At 43.5% G+C, this 21,010-nt stretch overlaps 1 protein-coding gene across 1 annotated transcript in view; it reads left to right on the top strand.

Annotated features, from left to right (window-relative positions):
- The window catches only part of Vipr2 (vasoactive intestinal peptide receptor 2), a 77,055-nt gene that overhangs the window by 45,057 nt on the left and 10,988 nt on the right, over nt 1-21,010 (top strand). Inside the window, exons 5-6 of the mRNA XM_028880916.2 lie at nt 6,715-6,812; nt 15,844-15,985. Of these exons, the coding sequence (XP_028736749.1) occupies nt 6,715-6,812; nt 15,844-15,985 (240 nt within the window). The remainder of the gene's footprint in view (nt 1-6,714; nt 6,813-15,843; nt 15,986-21,010) is intronic.

Consider the following 21,010-nt stretch of genomic DNA (forward strand, 5'->3'; position numbering starts at 1 on the left):
AAAAACTCTTCCTCAGTCTGTCCAGGGTTTGGGCCACTGGCATCTGGAGCTTGGAGCTCTGAAATGTGGCCAGTGTAACCAAGTAACTGAAGTTTAAACCTTATTTAACTTTAGTTAATTTAATGTTAATGGCCTCACCCAGCAAGAGGTGGGTTGGAAGCATTGAATGTTCCTTACCATGGAATCATGGTTTACTGCTAAGATTTAATAAGGCAGAAATGAAAATCCAAATATCTTACCTGATGCCTTAATTTGCCACACTGAAATGTATGCTCACCTTGACCACCTGAGCTAAGTCAGAGTTAGGCTAGCCTACTTAATTTTCTTACAAAGCGTTAACCAGAATGATCCTCCCAGTGCTGACATGAGTCCTTCCAAGTGTATATGAGGAACTTCCTTTGGATATCAAGTTCTCAGTCAGGTTTTAGAGAGAGATGTGAGGTAGACAAAACACCAGCATGGTCCATGACACCATCAGGCAAGGCTGTCTATTCCCATGGCCTCCAGAGCCCTGGGTCCAGTAAAGAGCCAAGGCCTGCTCACCCTCAACAGCTGTTTCATCTCAGATCCTTGAGCCAAATGATTGCTGCACTAATTGTCCAAACCTCACGGCTCCCAAATCTGTGGGTCGTGTTTCATTCACTGGCTAAACACCATGTACTGGTGCCCACTGGGCACCCAGGGCCTTAGGAACTCTGTAGGGACAATGTGGCTGTAATGAGAAGGACAGGTGGCCTGAGGCACCAGAGAAACCCAGGTGTCCAGAGCCCAAAGTTCCAGTGGACCAGTAGGGCAACTGGGACTTCAGCAAAGGGCCTTGGGGGCCTTGGTAGAAGGGAGAGCTTCTAGACCCAGGGGGTGCAGAATGGTCCAAGTAGTCAGAGCTTCTTTCTGTGCTGTCCTGGGTCTTCTGATCAGTGTTGAGGTGGAGATATTTTACTTGTTTTGTTTGTTCGTTTGTTTGTTGGTTGGTTGGTTGGTTGGTTGGTTGGTTGGTTGGTTTGGTGTGTGTGTGCGCGCGCACGCGCAGTGCTGAGTATGGAACGTAGGGACTTATTCATACTGAGCAAGTGCTCTACTGTTAACGTTTCTCCTGGCCACCAAAGTGCCTCACTTGATGTTCTTTCTGTATGGACTTCGGTTCATCAGAAATTCTGTCGTATGCCCGAGGACTGCTGGCCATCCCTGTGCACACAGGGTGAACTCAAGTGGGCAGAGACAAAGCTGGGAAAGGGTAAATAAGGCACTGGAGAGAGCTCTGCAGCCTCCATCTCCCATATCCATCCCACTGTGGGGACAGAGCAGGGTCCTGACCCTCGGCCCCCAGTAACCTGAATCTTTTCCTGTTCTGGCTCAAACTCTCCATGGACTCGTGATGTAAGGTCAGAATGAACGCTCAGCCTAGCCAGGGGCCCAGAGCTACATCCACAGAGGTGGTACATACCACTGAGATAGAAGCCACCTTTTCCCCAAGTCAGGCTCAAGGTGGTCTCCCACCCTCTGCAGGATCCTCAAGTCTGTCTGTTCACAACCTCACTCACTAGGTGATGGGCTCACTCATTCTCCACCCTGCCATCTCCTCAAAAGCACTGCTATTTCTCATTAAATTTCTTAGTAAATAAACACCCAGGCTTAGACCTTTTGTTCCATCTCCTGTTGAGGACTCTGATCCAGGCCTCTCTCTGACTCCAGCTGCCTCTGCAGATGCTGAGGAGGAGTCCTTCTGACTACATGAGGGGAGAAGACATAGCCATGGCTCTTCCTGCCCCCGCTTCGTGGTCCACGCCATTTGTGGTCCAACCGCCCCACCAAGTCCCTTGGATTCCCCTGTCTCTCATTCTATCTATTCTGTTGGGAAATCTTGTTGGCTTTGCCTTCATATTACCATCTGTTGGCCTCTGAATACTTTTCATCACTATTCAAACTGTCCACGGTGTTTCACTGGAACATGCACTCCCCACTGGAAAGAGCTTCACATGTCTATGCTCCATGTCTGTCCCACTCCTCTGAGATGCAGTGAGATTTTATTGTTCCTGCAGCCTCATGTCCTCACAGCCTGCGTGACCTGCACCTTCCTGCCATCCCTTTCTGCCAGAGTGCCTTTGCACTGGCCATTCCTTCTACCAGATTCCTCCCCTTCCCCAACCCTAACCATGATGTCATGGTTGTAACTGGCCTCAGCCAGTGCAGCTGGTATGAACCTTGTTCTACATTCCTACTTTCCATAATAGCCTGTAACTTACCATGCAGCTCCACTAGCCATTCTGGATGTTGGATTTGGTCTCTTTCCCAAGCATAGGTCCCTTGAACGCTGCTGATTCCTGTCTGCTTGCATCACTGACATCCCTGGCTCCAGCAGGCACTTGGTGATGTGTCTTGGGTGAATAAAAGGAATGGATATATTGGTTTCAAAGTCATGGTTGATTAGTCAGGTGTGTGTGTTGTTCCATTTTCACATCATGAATGAATGGCATGATTTTTTGAGATAGTATTCATTTGTTATCTTGGAGTGGAGCCTTGGAACCTTGTGTACAGAAGGGATGATGACTTTCACAGGTTTCTGGCTTGCTGATAGTTTGTGATATTTGTGCTGAAGGCAGCTATGCTGAAATGCCCTTGTCACCAAAATCCGTTATTTTGATTGGCTAGGTAGAAGAAACTTGCACATTTGTTTTCCTTGCCATCATCCTGCTTCTCCAGATGGAGGCCTCGCTTCCACATCAGCCCCTTCAGTCAGTATGACATGTGCGCATTCCCACACCAATAGGGAAGACTGGTGTGTCCCGGGTAGCTGCTGTGGGAGGCTGAACAATACCAGTGTCAGAGTGTTTACATGATGACAAGGGTCCAAGCTCAACCCTCCCAAGCCCTGATTTAGCTGATCGGTTGGCCTCTCCAGACAGGACACCATGAGGGGCTAAGAGGCCATACTAGTACCAGCATTCTGCTTTGCCAACTACCATGGGCCAGATGAGGGTAAGGAGGTAAAGCTGAGGTAAGGGCTGCTTAATCATAGCAGGTTTTCTAGAAGCACTACATAAGGCCAAATATAATCAAGTGTAAACTTATTAAGTATGTTTGCACCAAAAGAATTCAGAGAAAGGAACCTGACTGGCGCTTTGAATGAGATGGTCCTATTGTCCCCAGTTGGTGGCACTATTTGGGTGGGTTGAGTAGGTGTGGCCTTACTGGAAGAAGAATGTTACTGGGAGCAGTCTTTGAGGTTCCGAAAGCCATGTGCCATTCCCACCTTGCCCTCTCTGCCTCGTGCTCGCCATTAAAGATGTGAACCCTCAGCTTCTGCTCCATCTGTCATGTCTGCTGCCCGCTTCCATACTTCTCCATCACTCATGAACTCTTATCCCTATGAAACCAGAAGCCCAAATAAACCCTTCCTTCTAGAAACTGCTTGGTCATGATGTTTCATCCCAACAATAGAAAAGTAGCCAATCCAGGGAAATGATTGTGAAGGTGTGGTGGTTTGAATTAGAATGGCCCCCATAGGATCACATATTTGAATGCTTGGCTCCCAGCTGATTGAATATTTAGAAGTGTAGACTTGTTGGAGGAGGTAGGCCACTGGGTGTGGACTTTGAGATTTCAAAAGCCCATGCCAGGGCCAGTCTCACCCTCTCTCTGCCTACTGCTTGTGGATAAAATGTAAGCTCCCATCCACTGCTCCAACACCATGCCTGCCTGATGCCTGCCTGATGCCTGCCTGATGCCATGCTCCCCACCACAGTGGTCTGTAGCATGGATCTTAAACGGTCTTATTAATAAAAACAAACCCAGAGCCAGTTATTGGTGTGAACGCTGAAAGATCAGAGAAACAGAACAAGCCACAGCCAATCTCACCTTGCCAGTTCCTCAGCTGATCCTGTTTCCTCAAACTGGAAGCCTCTGTGTCTTCATCCAAATGGATCTCAGCTGAACTGCTGCTGAAAGCCTAAAAGCTAAAAAGTCTCTAGTTCCTAGTCCTCCTTATATACCTTTCTGCTTCCTGCCATTACTTCCTGGGATTAAAGGCGTGTGTCACCATGCCTGGCTGTTTCCAGTGTGGCTTTGAACTCACAGAGATCCAGACAGATCTCTGCCTCTGGAATGCAAGGATTAAAGGCATGTGCTACCACTGCCTAACCTCTATGTTTAATATAGTGGCTGTTCTGTCTCTGACCCCCAGATAAGTTTATTGAGGTGTACAATATATCAACCACATTGGTTATAATTCACTTTCTAAAATTGTAGGCAAGCTCCCAATTAAATGCTTTCCTTTATAAATTGTTTTGGTCACTGTCTCTTCACAGCAATAGAAAAGTAACTAAGACAGAAGATAAAAGAGATGGGAATCGGGGGACATGGAGGGGGGATAACGGTGAAATGAGACTAGAGGAGATGCAAGTAGAAAGGGGATGAGATGAAGATTATGGGGCATGAGGGCACAGACAGGGAAATGGGGGAGAGAAGGGGAGAATAAAGTGAGATCTCTGTGAATGTAAATGGATAGGAAGATAAGGGTGAAGATGAGGTGGGAAATGGGAAAATGAAGTTTGAGAGGGTTGCAAGGAGAGAGAAGGAAGAAGTGAGGCAATGATGACCACCCTGTAGATGGAGGAGGTTGTATGGACTCCTCTGTTCTCTGCTCTTCTGTGACCTGAACTTCATGTTATGACCTAGTACCAACAAGGAGAATTCCTGCAATTCAATCTTAATAGGGTGATGCTTTCAAACATGATTAAACTATAACATTACTATGAGCAAACCTAACAGACCCCTGCATAGCTTTTTATACTATGTTTTTATTCTTTAAGAGTTTCGTACATTATAAAATATATTTTGATCATATCCATCCCTACTAACCTCTACCCAACTTTTCCAGTATACTCTGAAATGTTTCCCCTCCAAATTTGTGTTTTCTGTTTTTCATCATCATCATCATCACCAGCAGCAGCAGCCCCTGAGCCAAATTAATGCTGACCACATGTGCATCGGTATGTTACCATGCACTGGGCACGAGCAGCTAGCTTACCAGCATCCACACCCCCAAAGAAAAGTGACTCCCTCTGTCCACAGCCATCAACTACCAATAGCTGCTCCACTAGGGTGTGGCCTAGGGGCCCTCTCCAATCCATGCTGGAATTTTGGCTGGCTTGAATTTTTGCAAGGCTTGTGCAAGCAACCACATCTGCTTTGAGTTGATGTGTTCAACAACTATGTAATTTCCAGAAGTCAGTATTTCACAACTCTCCTACTCACTCTCTGGCTATTACATTTTTTCTGACCTCTCTTTTTCAACGTTCCCTTAGATGGATGGAAATAGATGGAGATGACCCATCTACAGCTGAAAACTCATTTTTACTTGTTCTCAGTACTCTGACCACTTAGGAGTTTCTGCATTAACCACACTACCCATTGCAAAAAGAAGCTTCTCTGAAAATCTTGAGAGCAACACGAATCTATGGCAATAAGCATACTTAGTAGGCAATTTGGCAACAAGACCACTTTAGTGAAACACCAGGGGGTTCCTCACTATGGCTTATGGTCTCCCAAGTCATACACTCTTGACAAGGTGCACAGTACCTCCTGTGGAGAAGACTTCAAATCCAATAAGAAAGTAGTTAGTTCCCCCATAATGATCATACAACTATTGCACCAGTGAATACAACTTGCCTAGCAGATTGATATTGTAGCAAGTTGCAAACTTTCTATATTTTACTATAAACACCTTTACTCAGGGCCACATGTAGTCCAAGCTTGCTTCAGAATCTCTATGCTGTGAAGGCTGTCTTGAACTCCTGATCTTCCAGTCTCTACCTCCTAAGTCCTAAGATCGCAGGCATGTGCCACCATGCCTGAGAGAAGCCTTCATTGTACCATAACTATGAGGTTTAGTAGCAGTAGTCATGTCTATTATATAAAATTCACCCTATATGAACAGGCATATTCTCCATCTTCATACAAGGATTAGTTTTACCAGAGAGTGCAGAGCAGGCATGGCTTTGGGGCATGTAGGGTGGTGCAGCCTATCTGCGTGTCCTGTGAGTGCCTGGTTTTCTCTTTGATGACTGCACACACACACACACACACACACACACACACACACACACACACACAGCCCCTGTTTTTGTAGTGTCACCAGTGGTTCTACAGCAGTAACTATGGGCCTCCTGTCCCATATCTGATGATTGCATGGATGTTAGATTTCAACCATGAAGCCTACTAACCTAAGTGTCAGAAATAAAAACTGCAAGATGCAGCCACTCTGTAAGGAGAGATCCTCTGTGTAACTGGTCATGTACTTTTGATGCCATGTTATTTTCCATGAGTTAGTATGTGTGTGTCCACTTGATCTTGTTTGGAAATGCACTCCCAGAAGACTGTCACATTCCTACTCCACTGAAGGGACCCCACAAGTTCCACTCATATTGGCCTTCCTTTTTCTTGGCCCTGATGGTAGCCAATAGAGTTCCCTTTGAAATATTTCATTGCAAAAATCATGTTTATAATGATTTGTAAGAAAAGATAGGTGTTCAAAAAGAGAAGGTCCTTCTGGACTCAAGATGGAGGTAGAATTATAAAAATGGCTGTGCCTCCTATCATCCAGCACTTCCAGCTTGTGTGAGAGAGTACTTTACAAATAGGAAGGAACTCAGAATGCCCTATTGCACTGTGAATTTGGCCAGCAGCTTACAGATGTGTTTTTTTATTTCTTTGTAGATCACGTTTTATATTCTGGTGAAGGCCATTTATACCTTGGGCTACAGTGTTTCTCTGATGTCTCTTACAACAGGAAGCATAATTATCTGCCTCTTCAGGTAAGGAGCAAAACTGAGCAATTCTGCAAACAATAAGAGACCAGCAAGCTTACCTATAAGTTTTAGTACGTTGGAGGGTTAGACTCCTGACATGAAGCCATGTGCCAAGTGATAGAGCACCCTCAGGCTAGAGAGATGGATCAGCAGTTCAAAAGCACTTTGCTCTTGCAGAGGGCTAGGGTTCAATTCCCAGCATCCATATAGCAGCACACAACCACCTGTAACTCCAGTTACAAGGAATCTTTGCCTTCTTCTGGCCTCTGTTGGATCCCCTACACACATAGTACACATAAACTCACTCAGTTACACATATGCACAAAAATAAATAAATAAGTAAATATAGTACCCTTGGAGAAAGCTAGCAAGGAATACATTGCTGGCACTTAGTTTTTATGTAAACACTTTGCATATCTGATGTAACAGGTAATGTTGTCCTTTAGCTCAGCTATCACTTATTAAACAATTAGGTGATATGCAAAAACATGGAGCTATGAATACTGGATGTTTTTGTCCTTGTCACTCGGAAGCTTCTGGGTGCTCTATGGAGATGGATTGTATCGAAGAACTTGAAGGCAGGAATCACTGAATGAGTTCAAATCTTGCTTAGCCTCTTTGTAGCTGTGTGACCTTGGACAAATTGTACAACCCCTATGTACATCTATAATATGTGGATACTAATTAGGGCACTCCAGAGGAGTCCTTGAAGTTGGAGTGCTGTAGACTGGAAGGGCTTGGGTAGCACAAACCTAAGACAGGAGCCCTGCAATTCTATTTGCCTGCTCTTCTTCTGGGAGTGAGGTTGGATGGTGCCCCATCACCACCTGGGCTCTTCCCGGGACTCTGCTGTGACCAGTGGTTATTCAGGATGGGATCTGAGAACCTTGGTCCACAGGAGAATCCCTCTATAGAAAAGCATATAACCCTATGGGTAATCACACTGAGCATTTGATGTGAGCAAATCACAGGACTCCTGTCACCTCTGTCTTCTCTCTGCTGGGGACCAGCTCAAGTGTTGCCACTATGTGAAATAAAGTCATTGACAGCAAAGGGGAAAATCCTAACAATAGCCAGTGAAGGAGTTGAGCATGCTGGAGGATATAGCTTAGAAGCCCAGCAACCATAGCTGAACACTTTTCTTGTTCCGGGGATGTTAGCATGACTGGCCTATTACTGTTCATTAAGTTATCTTTGTGTTCTTACATCTCAAAAGAGAAAAATGTAAAGAAAGGAAACCAAGAGAAATCAGCCGCTGTGGAGCAGACTGGAAAGCATCTATTTATTTTCCCACATTGAACAAGCCACTCTCAAACTTCGGCCCCTTCGCACTTTACTGTGTGGCAACTGTAAAATGTCAGCGAAGCCAAAGGCCTTTGGAACTTTACATGGGGGATTTTGACCTTCCAGAGAATCTGGAAGAGTTTGCTTCATGGGTGGCCATACCTGATCTTTTAGATGTGAACACAATCCCTGCATGTTTCAGAACTTTTTGGTTGAAAAGAACCATTTTCAAGATGACATGCCCTGGGTGTCAGTCATCTTGCTGGTGGCTTTCGTGCTATGTGCCAGGCACAGAACCTGGAGCCCAGGCACTTTGGGGGATTTTTATCCCACATCCCAGAGCCTCTGGCTCACGCCACCTCTTGTCTGTCAGAAGTGATGCTTGGTACACTTCCACAGAAAACGGAGGGTAAGGCGATTCTAAAATTGTTAATATGAAAACAACATGTTTCACTGTCCTAATTTATCTGGAAGGGAAATGAGATTATTTGTAATTGCCAAACATTTACTCTCCCTAACATGCCTTTAGAAAAGCAAAACAAAAACATTGGGTAACCAAATTCTTAACTGACACAGAGAAATGGAGCAGCTCATTCCTAGATCAAGCCCCAAATTGCAGTCCAGACCTCCTAGAGCACTCAGGGGCCTCGTTGTGTGCTAGAATCAACAAAGAGAGTACTTTACAAATAGGACAACCTTGCTCGCTGGATCATTCTCTTAAATAACCGTGGGCTGGGCCTTTCCACATCAATCATCAATCAAAGCACTCCTTCACAACCATGCCCACATGCCAGTCTGATCTAGGTAACTCCTCAGTTGAGGTTTCTCCTTAAGATGACTCTTGTTGTGCCAAGTTGACAACTAAAGCTAACCAAGAGAGGCGTATACTTAGTAATGGTATTGCTGGATTATATAGTTATGCTAATTTTAGTTTTCAAGAAAGCCCCACACTGATTTCCAAAGTAGCTACACTAACTCACTACCTACCAACTCCCTGCACATATAAACACCATAATAATAATAGTGGCAGTAGTAGTAATTCAAAAACAGCATGGCATTGGCACAAAAACAGATACATAGTTGAAGTGAATAGAACAGTAGATCCAGAAATAAATCCACAAAGCTATACTGCCTAATTTTTGACAAAGTTATCGAAGCATGCATTGGACCAGAGACAGCTTCCCCAACCAAGGGTGCTGAGAACACTCGCTACCAACATGTAGATGACTGAGACTAGATTGACATTTCTCACAGTGCACTAACAGGCAGCCTTGTTAAGCTCACACTTAGCATATTTATCACCAACTTTGAGTTCTAATCTTTCTCTTTTTTCTGCCTGTCTGTCACAATGTCTTTATTCCAGTTCCTTTCTTCTATACTTTTAGTTATAGATTCTATTTTCATTCAAGTTATAATATGACATTTACAACACATTCTCCCACACCCACCCCTCTCTTTCTCTCTTTTTCTCCCTCAACTTCCAGGCTACAACACACAACACATTCTCTTATTCATAGCAGTTAACCTCTAAACTGCTTTTTTCCACTTATCAGTCAATTCAAGAACATCACATTTTAGCTCCATTCATGCCTTTTATTTGGTTTTGTAAATTTTAATTCTATATCGAGAGCCCACAGACATTATTATTTTGGGTTGGTATTTATTTAGCTTGCCTACATATTGCTCTCCATTTTCCCCTGCACTTTCTTTCCTGCTGGGGTCATCCTCCTGTTTCTCATGAGTCTCTCTAGCTGCCTCTGGTCACATTCCCATGGTAGTGAATTCTCAAGCCTTTTGCTTGCCTAGAACGATAATTATGCTTTGCTTTTTAAAAAGGATATTTCTGAATACTGAGGATAAGGTTGGGTCTTTTGAGAAGTTGCCTATGGCTCAACCTTGTTCCCAAAAGCATGGTCTTTTTCTCTCCAACATCTCTCCCTGTGTCACCTGCTTTCTGCAGGTGACACTCATTGACTTAGTGTCTTCACTTTTGTGTCCTTCTTTCTCATGGTTGTGAGGTGTCTGATTTTTTACTCTCTTTGATCAGTTTCAGAACTTCTTGGATAGTACCTCCAGAAAAAAATGCTTCCACATCATTCTCTTCTCCTGGAACACCATCCTCACTCGTATTTGGCGTTTTGACCTGTTCTCACATATTTTCTTAGCATTCTCCTACCTTTTCCATTAGGTCATGTCTCTCCGCTTTAATCTAGACATGTTCTACAGATCCAGTTCATATAGCACTTTCATTTGCCAAGTTTGATCTACTTTTGGATCTCTTTCATTCTTAAGATCAGAGGGATTTGTGGGAGCAGGTATTTCAGGGTTTTTTTTTTTTTAAAGATGGTCTTAGTATATTCTATGAGAACTTCATGCATAGATAAAATGCATTTTGATTATATCCAATACCCTCCCCACCTCCACCTCCTCTCAGACTCACTATTACACATTTTTTTTTTACAATGGATCCCTAGCTAGTGCTTACTGTCAACTTAACACTATCAAGAGTCACTTATGCAGAGGAAGATGTGAGAGTTCAGATCAGACTGACCCATGGCCATATCTGTGGGGAATCGTCTTGACTGTTGATTGATGTGGGAGGGCCTAGCCAATTGTCGGTGGCACCATCTCTAGGAAGGTGAGCTTGGGCTATGTAAGAAGGCTAAGTGAACAAGCTAGAGAAAGTGAGTTACTAACCAGCCCTCCTCCATGGTTTCTGCTCCAGGTTCCTGCCTTGAGTTCCTGCCCTGAACTCCCTCAGTGACAGATTATTACCTAGAAGTGTAAGATTAAATAAGCCCTTTCCTCCCTACTTGGCTTTTGGTCATGGTATTTTATCACAGCAACATAAAGCATACTAGACCAGGGGGTAACCTGTTGCCTTCTGATTGAATTTAAGATCTGTTACACAAGATGAAACTCATGCCTGGTATTGTAAACCTAGCCAAGAACTTAATGGTTGCAGAGCTAACATGCCCTAAGGATGAACCTACTACTTATTATTTTGCTAAATGGACACTTACCAAGATCCCTTCTGAATACTTTCTTTTTACACACAGATCAGTACAGTTCTCAGTCCTTGCCAGAGAAGCTTCTTATCACAAGATAAGATAAGATAATCATAAGATGTTGGTTAATACAGATACTCAGAACGGTTCAGGGTGCAGAGAATAAATGACTGCAGACTGAGTGTGAAGTGGTGCCTGATGGTCTCATGCACTTTGTGTGCATGGTATGTGTACCTATTTATGTGTGCACAAGTGTGTAAGAGCTCATGCATGTATGTGCATGTGAAAGCCAGAAGTCAATGTCTGGTGTTTTCCTCAATCACTCTCCACTCTGTTTTTGAGACAGTCTCTTACTGAACCTGGAGCTTGCTGATTTGGCTAGACTGGCTAGCCAGAAAGCCCCAAGTGTCAAGGATTCTTTAGTGTCTATCTCCCTGATACTACACCTTACTTTTTCACATGGGTCTAGAAGATCTAACTTGGGTCCTAACACAGAGTGCAACAAATACTTCACCAGCTAAGCTACTGTTCCAGCCTCCTCATGTGCTTTTTAACCATATCTTCTCTAGTCCCATGTTTGCCCAGTCTCTAATTCAACTGTTTGGTTTCTTATTACATTTTAAGCATTTTTATATATTATAGACACTAGCTTTTATTTTAAATCTAGTCTACAAATGTTTTCTACCTTTATTTAGGTTTTCTTTAAGCTTGATAATATGTACTTAATATGTTAAAGTTTTAAATTTTGATGAAGCCCACTTTGTCTATCTTTTGTGCTTTTGGCACACTATTTAAGAGACCTTTGTCATATCCAATATCAAGTTTTTCCAACCCAAAATAGTTTCATATTTCTATCTCTTGTATCTTTTGGTGGTTGATTAATTTTCTGTTAGTTTTTGATATTCTATGAAATGGGAGTCTAGCTTTATTCTCTCACAAGTCCTACCTAGCAGTTCAACACCAAGTTTAAAAGACTATTAAATGTTCTTGGCTTCGTCAGAAGCCAACCAACCACAGAGTGATGTTTTAAGTCTCTCAGCCTGATGCACTGGGCCATTTGCAGAGCCACACAGTGTCCAGAAAGTTTGGAATCCAGAAGTGAGTCATTCCACTTTATTCTTTTTAGGGTTGTTCTGGCCATTTGAGGTCCTTTACAATACCATGTTACTTTTAGATAAGGGGTAAGCAATGGGTAGCATTCCATGTCTTTGGGGCTTCCTTTGTCTTTCTTCATCTATTCTGCTTCTGGTGTCTGACTTTTTCTGTGAAGACATGAACAAACACCTATTTACCACATATAAGAACCTACAATTGACCAAAGTAAAGTAATGATTCCACCCAAGTCTAGATTAGTGAACCAGTGAGTTTCCTGGGACTAATTACAGCAGTATGGACAACAGGTTACTCCAGAAACGTGAATGATTCAAAAGCTACTGCATCACTGAAAAGCCCCCTCAAGCACAGGTGATAATTCACAAAATCTGAATCCCTGGAGTTCCTTTTCTCAATTTGCAGGCTGCTAAATAGTTTGGGGCGTCTCCTTTACACAGAAGTTGTAATTGCTTGAGGAGAGTCCTTGTGAACATAAGTTTCAGGAACTTCGTAAGACTTGTGAGGTGTTTATTTTCAAGTTTTGTTTACTTGCATAGTTTTAAAGAGCCTCCTCCAAGATGAAATGATTCCATTTTGAACAAGTTGCTATACAACAACTTCTAAGACTGGGTAATTTTCTTTGATCTTTAAATTTACTGAATCTCTCTTTTGCCTGCCTAGATTTTCATTGGCCATCTCTAGGGACTTTCTAATGCCAGTTGCATTTCAAATCCAAAATTTTTATTTAGTTACCTCTTCAAATTTCATTTCTTTATTGAAATTCTGTGTTTGTTGAAAGATTGTTCTCTTTATTTCATTCTGTTCTTTGAACATATCCAAGCATTTGGCTTTAAGTTTCTGTCTAGTAAGGCTACTTCTTGTGATTTTTAAAGGGAAGGTTTTATTTATTTTCTTTTTCCTATTAGTAATCCAGCCTTCTTGCTTCTTTTAATGCTTTATAATCTTTTTGTTGAAATTGGACATTTTTAATAAAATGATGGGATAACTCTGGAAATCAAATTTTGTCTCTCATTTTTGTTGTCCTTTGTTAGGAGTTATAGGTGTTTCTATTTTTTTCTATTATTATTTTTGTGGTCCTTGAGATTGAACTCAGAGCCTTTCAAATGCCAAACAAGCAGTCTACCATAAGGGTACAGCCCAACTCTTTCATTTTTTTTTTTTTATTTTGAGACAGAGTCTCTGTGAAATATTCAGGTAGTCCTTGAAATCCCTCTTGGTCCCAGGCAAGTCTTGAATTTGCATCCTTCATGTCTCATGCCTCTGAGTAGCTGGTGCTACAGCTCTGTGCCACCAGGCCCAGCTTGTAATTATTTACTTAGTGACTTTTCTAAACTTTTCTATTTTGCAGAGTTTGTATTGTCCCTATATACTGCTCACTATCAGTCAATTATTTACTGATAGAGGTTTCCTCAGACATCCCCAGTCAAAGGGGGAACTAGGAAGAAAAGGAACTCCCATCTGGGGGGGTTGGCTGTGTTGGAAGCGCTCCTTTAATGCTTGGCCAGGCTGTTTACAACTCTGCCTTGACTTCACGTTTTGCTTAAGCTAAGTCTAAAGATCGGCTGAGATGAAAGCTCTTTGGGAGCATATGACCTGTCCAGAGCATGTATGAAGGTTCTTTAAATTCCTCTGTATATATGAAAGCTTTTCAAAATCCTGGTTTCCCCAAGAACCTCCCTGCCCAGCCTTTCTTCTCAGGCTCCAGAATGTCTGTCATTTACCTCAACTGTTAGTGTTGGCCTCTGGCAGCTGCCAGAATCTATTTGGTTTTCATTATAGCTGCTGCTCTGTCGGGATGGGTTCTGGAAGGTTGCACCAGTTGTTCAACGAACTTAGAAGTCAAAAAATAAAAAAGCAGCATCTTATATTTGTATGTAATTCCCGAGACCACACAGAAGCCATTGGCTATGGTCTTTGGGATAGCACTAAGGTGTGCATGTGCCATAGGACAAGGCGAGGCTGTGTGTTCACCTGGAGTGGGGGACATCTAGCTACCAACTCTGAGTATTTTCCAGAGTTCCAACAAGATTAATTTGAGTAGTTTTGCCAGGTTTTCAGGGTTTCTTGGAAGGGTTGGACAGAGGTCCCCATTCCACTGTTTTCACTGGCCTCCTTTGTTGGAATTTTAATTCTGATTTCAGGTGACTAGCCTTTGGAAAGTTCTTGTTAAATTCAATGATTTTTTTTAAAAAATTTCTCTGCTTTATTAACTCAACATTTTTAGCCCAATGAAAGTTTTTTCATCTTCCTACCACAGAAAGGAGCATCTGCTGTTCATAAAACCTGTGGCATATCCTCATCCAATTGTTATGGTCTTCATGTGCTCGTATGTCAGTAGCATGCCTTCACTTTAAATTCTAAGGTTTGCCTATATTGATTTTATAAAGTAAAAAAAAAAAACCTACAACTATAATAACATGTTTCCACAAATAATTGAATAAGATTTTTCAAAATTATTACTAAAACTGATTCTGCCTCCCCCCAAAATTCACACATCCCAATGTTCCATTTGTTCATAGAAAAGAAAATAACTCCAACTGAATTAATCTATTAACCTCTGCTACATCAGTGTCTCATTTATATGTAATACTAGAAGGTAGATACATACACATGACATTGCCATAGTGTGTGAGTATTTGTGTACATGCGTGTGTGAGCGCGCGTGCACACACACACACACACACACACACACACACACACACACACACCAGTAGATACATACATGATATATCTATTAAACTGAAGTACAGCTCTGCCATGACAAGGACATGGTATGCAAAGAAAAGGCAGGTAATGATACTTTTGCTTTTAACTCTAGATTAATTAAAATTACATAAAATTTGAAATCAGCCCCCATTGGCCATATTTCAGTCTCATTCGTCCTGGTAGTTCATGGCCGATTGGTCAGAACATGTCCAGGGCCATGAGAGAGACAAATGGTAAGTCAAAGCCTGTGTGACCAGGAAAGGGGGTCAATGGGAAGGCATCTACCTATACCTTCAGCTGACAGTGAGCTTCTGACCAAAGACAGTCAGGAAGGGGATGAGGCAGGTCGTTGTATAACAAGGAGACCAACTTCAGATCCTAACCCAAGATGGAACTCCCCATGCATGGAACTCCCTGTGCATCTTTGGTGTCAATATAAAGAGGAGAAAGTCCATTTTTATGGAAAGCAGTTTCCCACCTAATACAGAAAGTTATGCATGAGAGTTGAAGCCTTGAAAGCCAAGTATCAGCTGATGAATGAGTAAAGTCATGACTGCGGCTCTGTCTCAAAGTTGGAGCATCAGACACGAAAAGCACAAGCTACAACACAAGAAGAGAGATAATGAGACAGCCACACTTAGCTACCCAGCCTGCGACCCAGAACCATACAGGGGACAGAGTACACTTGGCTGCAGGCTCAAGGCAGCTCCTGTGTGGCTTTTGCATTATATATTCATACTGAACTCTATGCTAAGGAAATAATCTGAAATAAAGAGAGCATTCATGTGCAAAAATACTTGTCACGATGCAAAACTGGAAACGAAAATATATACTGTGATAACTGAAGTTAAGTAAATGGTTAACTTCACGAGAAGAAAGACCTTAGATAATAAGTAAATATCGGTTTCTGTCTTCTTCCTCTTCAGGAAGCTGCACTGCACCAGGAACTACATCCACCTGAATCTGTTCCTCTCCTTCATGCTGAGAGCCATCTCAGTGCTGGTCAAGGACAGCGTTCTCTACTCCAGCTCAGGTACACTGCGCTGCCATGACCAGCCGGCCTCCTGGGTAAGGCTTTCCCAAGGGCAAGAATCCATGTGTGTCTACCAACTTCTTTCCTCTCGAAGAGACAGCAGTGGCATAGTCCCTCTTAAGCCTGAGCAATGGAGAAAGGGATGACTTCAGACCTGTGTCCGCAGCTATGACCAGGAGGGTCCAGAAGAAGGCTGGGTGGAGTCTAGCTACTGTTGGGTCTGGGAAATTAAAAGTCATCAGTCCCTGGTGACCAACCCTGAGATGAATGCAGCAGCAGCAGCAGGTGACAAGTCGTTTTGTTGATGAACATACACTTGTCCAAATCACCCAGATTCCAAGAGATGAAAGCTTTTACCCATTTTCTAGATGAAATCACCTTCCATGGTATATAAACCCTGGACAGTGCCAGTGGGAGACACACTCGGTCTACATTTCTGATACAAGAACAGACAATGTTGATGATATTATCTGCAATACAACAGGGGTTCTTTCACACGCTGGGCCATCTGCCTTGGCTCTGCTTGTGGGGTGAGTGGTGGTAACTTGCTACCTGCTCAAGTCAATTAGGCAAGTATTTGAGAGCTTCCTATATGCAAATATTCCCAAGTTTTTCTCTGCTAGCATGTAATGTTCCACATTTAGGAATTTAATGTGTTGGTCCTTATCTATGGTCTCAGTGGCTTAAAGAGCCAAGACACTGAACTGCCTCCCACCACTGCATGTAAGTAGACACACCTGTTAACACCCTTTGGCTCCTGAACAGATATTAATTAGTTTAGTTTTGACACAGCAAAGTGCCTTGTAGCTGCATAGCATGTCAGCTGTGTCTAGCCATCACCATCTTCCTGGAGGGAAGTGTATTCTCCAGGATCGTGATATAGAACTGGGCTCTAAAAGGAATCTGTTATAATACCAAATCAAAAACAGGATCCACCACCTGGAAAGGTCCACCCCCAGGCATATCTTGCTGTCTTTGGAGCTTTTGTTCTGAGATGAGAGTCTTGCCAAACACATACCAGTGGTGAACACGGAGATGTTGCAAATCCTCTCACTCCATTTCCCAGAGCTGCTCTGTGAAACTTTCATTAAGGAAATTGGTCCTCAGAGACAACCCAATACCCACCTTCATCTGAAGCACCTATGCTGAACTCTACCTTGATGCTGAGACCAAAAAAAAAAAAATCTGAACCCTTCATGTGAAGGGGCAGGGAGAAGGTGGCAGGCACCCCTGAAGTAGAAAGGGTAGAACAGTGCCACCATCCTGCTCTGCCCTCTCCACATGGCCAGCTCCCACAGGGCAATCTCCACCTCCCACAACAATTTTGAGTTTCTTCTAGCGCTCGTCTGTTTCCAGGCACTGTTTGTGGGTGCTTGCTGAAGCGGGATTTATGTGCATCACACATGATGACACTGGGCTGAGGAAGTCTTGCAGTTTTCCCAAGGTAGTGAGGATCCAACCTGCTACTCGCCCAAGGTCAGACACTAGCATACACTGGCCAGAGTTGAAACCTGGGGTGAGAGTTGAAAATGAGGGCAGGTTCCTCCAGTCTGTCTCCTGGGCTATTCTCTGGGGAAGAGCTGTACCCCAATACCCGATGGCCCTGGGATTCCTACCAAGGGGAGGCAGACAGGAGGGGCAAAGGAGCAAAGAGGGATCCATAGAAGGAAGGCAGAACCCAGCATGGAGGAGAGAACAGAGGGGAAAACTGAGCTGTCTAGAGAATGATAAAGTGCTGAACACATTAACAAAAGAGAGTCAGATTGCAGAATGAGCAATAGGAAACAATTTTCCTTCCAATTCCATTTTTTTTCCATTTTATTCCTGGCTGTATTTCACTAAACCAACATTATTCTCCCAAGCAACCCACCAGGAATGCTCCCCACGATGTGACAAATTGCTTTTTCCAGGCAGCAGAACGAGTCCATGCATGAAGAGGCCTCTTCCTGGCCAGGGGAGGCTGGCAGAGCAGCTCTTCCATGTGGCTGGAGGCTACACAGGTTCCTCAACTTCTGGGCAGCTTGCATGAGGCTGAGCAGTTCATCACTGGGGATCAGAACAGGTTTCTCTTGGGGTCTGCAGATCCAAAGAAGGCTAAACTCAACCTGAGTCCTGCCTACCTGGATGAGGGGAGTGGCTAGGCCACAGCCCTAAACACTACAGCAAGTCCCAGACAGCCACCTGGACAGACAGGCTCTCTCTGACAACTGAGTATCTGGGGCAATGAGAAGATAGCAGACCAATGGTCCAGGCTGGAAGCTTGACTAGAGATCCTCACCCACATAGCTGATGTCAGAATGAAAGAGGGTTGAGCAGGCAGGAAATGAGAAGAAAACAGCGGATGATATTACCTACATACATGTGCAGAGCGTGTACAAAAACCTGTGCATGAGTAAACACATTTACGAAAATGTGTGCAGATATACACATGTTCAGGACATTGTCCAAACACATGTGTACATGCATCACAAGCATACCTGTGTGCACATACGCACAAGCACCCCAGACATGAGAATATGCACATGGGTATATAAAAAAACAGAGGCTCTCAGACAGAGCTTTAGTCTCTTAGGAGCCTGCTGCTGATTTGCCTGCACCTTGTAATTCTTCCTTGCTATCCATGCACTGACCTAGAAGGGCAGCAGCAGACCCCCATGGATTGCCAGTGTTATGAGGTTTAGTGACCAACGTCGTGGAAGGTGAAGTCAGAAGAGGATCCATGTCACTCAGGACTCTGGTCCTCACAGATCACACTGGTTAGTAAGCAAAGGGAAGGAGACGAGAAACAGTTTTTCTGACACCATTTAGCGAGAACATGGCATCATCATAAGCATACTTCTGTGCCTCCTCCTATATAGATGCCCTCGAGTCAGCTGTGCCCTGCTCTCTGCCATCTAGGTCATGTCATGGCCATCACATGGTGCAACATAACTCATCTGACTGCTTCCCCAGCACGGACACAGTCTTGATTTTGCATGTTTCTGTCGTATCTCCAGGCATGCTCTTCCACACATCAATGTGTTTGTGTTTCTATGAGGTGCAACTCACACGTGGAACGGAGAAGTCGGCTCGGAGCAGCTCAGCAGCCTGGGCAGTCATGACAGCACAGACACTTGTTCTTCCTATTCTGGAAGCCAAAGGGCCAGCACAGAAACACTGACAATTTGGCGTCTCGTAAGGGCCATAAACAACCCACTTTTCAACCAAATCCTTATCACCAACCAAAACACCTCCTCATACCATCACCTGGGGGCTAGAGTATCTTGCTGTCTCAGTAAAGATTTCTATTGCTATAAAAGACACCATGACCATGGCAACTCTTATAAAGGAAAAACATTTAATTGAGGCAGTGGTTTACAGTTTCAGAGATTTAGTCCATTAACATCATGGCGGGGAGCAGGACAGCTGGAAGAATGGTGGCGTGCAGGCAGGCATGGCTACATCTTGATTAGAAGGCAACAGGAAGTGAACTGTAACACTGTCAGTAGCTTGAGCAAATATGAGACCTCAAAGCCCACTCCCACAGTGACACTCTTCCTCCAACAAGGCCACACCTCCTAATAGTGCCACTCCTCTTTTGGGGGCCATTTCCTATTCAAACCACCACATTCCACTCCCTGGCCCCCATAGGCTTATAGCCATATCATAATGCAAAAATGCATTCAATCCAACTTCAAAAGTTCCCATAGTCTATACCTGTCTCAAACTTTTTTCAAAGTCCAAATTCCAAACTCTCTTCTGAGATTCATGGCAACCTCTTAAATGTAATCCCCTATAAAATTAAAATAAAAAAACAGATCACATACTTCCAGCAGATAACAGCACCTGATATACATTACTGTTCCTAGGGAAGGGAGCATAGTGAGGAAATACTGGACCCATGGTGCAAACTCCAAATTCTGTGTCTCAGGATCTGATGTCAAAACACTCTTCAGATCTCCAACTTCTTTCAGCTTTATTGACTGCAACTCACTTTTTTTCTCTTGGACTGGCTCCTCTCCCTGTTAGCAGCTTTCCTTGGCAGGTATCCTATGGCTCTGATATCTCTACTATCCTGGGGTCTCCAAGTTAATCCAGGCTTCAAGTTCACGGTTTCACCCAATGGCCTCTCTGGGCTTCCATTCGGGGAAAATTCCATAGCCCCTTCCTGCTGTCTTCAGCTCCAGAACCACATGGCTGAAGCTGCCAAGCTCTGCTGCTTGCTGAGGCTAGAACATGGCCCCCTTGTTCAATTACAGCTCCAGCTTTCTGGTTTCCATGGTTTTCTTCACTGCCTGAGTTTGGCTGTTCTGAAACTTGCTCTGTAGTTCAGGCTGGCCTCAGACTCAGAGATCAGCCAGCCTCTGCCTTCTGAGTGCTGGGATTAAAGGCGTGCACCACCACACCCAGCTCTAAGACTTTCTTTAAACTTGGCTCAGTGGGATCTTACCCTGAGGTCACCACTCCCTTTATTCCATTTCTTAATCCATTTATCTCCTGGAACACAGGATTTAGCTCTATTACACTTCCTAGTGCCCCTTTTTTCAATCTGTACATTTTGTATTTTTATTTGCTCATCTTACTCCTTTTCATTATAAATCTTCATCAGCGTTAACACTAATAACCACATGACAGAGTCTATATTAGACTATTTTGAGATTTCCTCTGACAACAGAATTAATCCAAAAAGTGAAGACTTTAGCCTCAGGCAAATTTTTCAGACAAGGGCAAGAAGCAGCCACTTTCTTTACCAAAATATCACAAGACCAGTCTCTAGGCCACGTACTAACATTCTTCTTCTCTGAAACCTCTTGATTCCCCACAGTTCAAATCATTATCAGCGCCACTGTCTTCCATGTTCCTATTAGTATGTCCCATTAAGCAGTACTTAAATCATTACACTGCTTTTTTAACCCAAAGTACCAAAGTCCAAATTCCTCCAAACAAAAACATGGTCAGACCCATTAAAGCAATACCCCTATCTCTGGTACCAACTTCTGTCTCAGTTAGGGTTTCTATTGCTGTGAAGAATAGCAACTCTTAAAAAGAAAAACATTTGAGGTAGCAGTTTACAGTTTTAG

The sequence above is a fragment of the Peromyscus leucopus genome, chromosome 14 (genome assembly GCF_004664715.2).
Source record: "Peromyscus leucopus breed LL Stock chromosome 14, UCI_PerLeu_2.1, whole genome shotgun sequence".
In the NCBI taxonomy this organism is placed as follows: Eukaryota; Metazoa; Chordata; class Mammalia; order Rodentia; family Cricetidae; genus Peromyscus; species Peromyscus leucopus.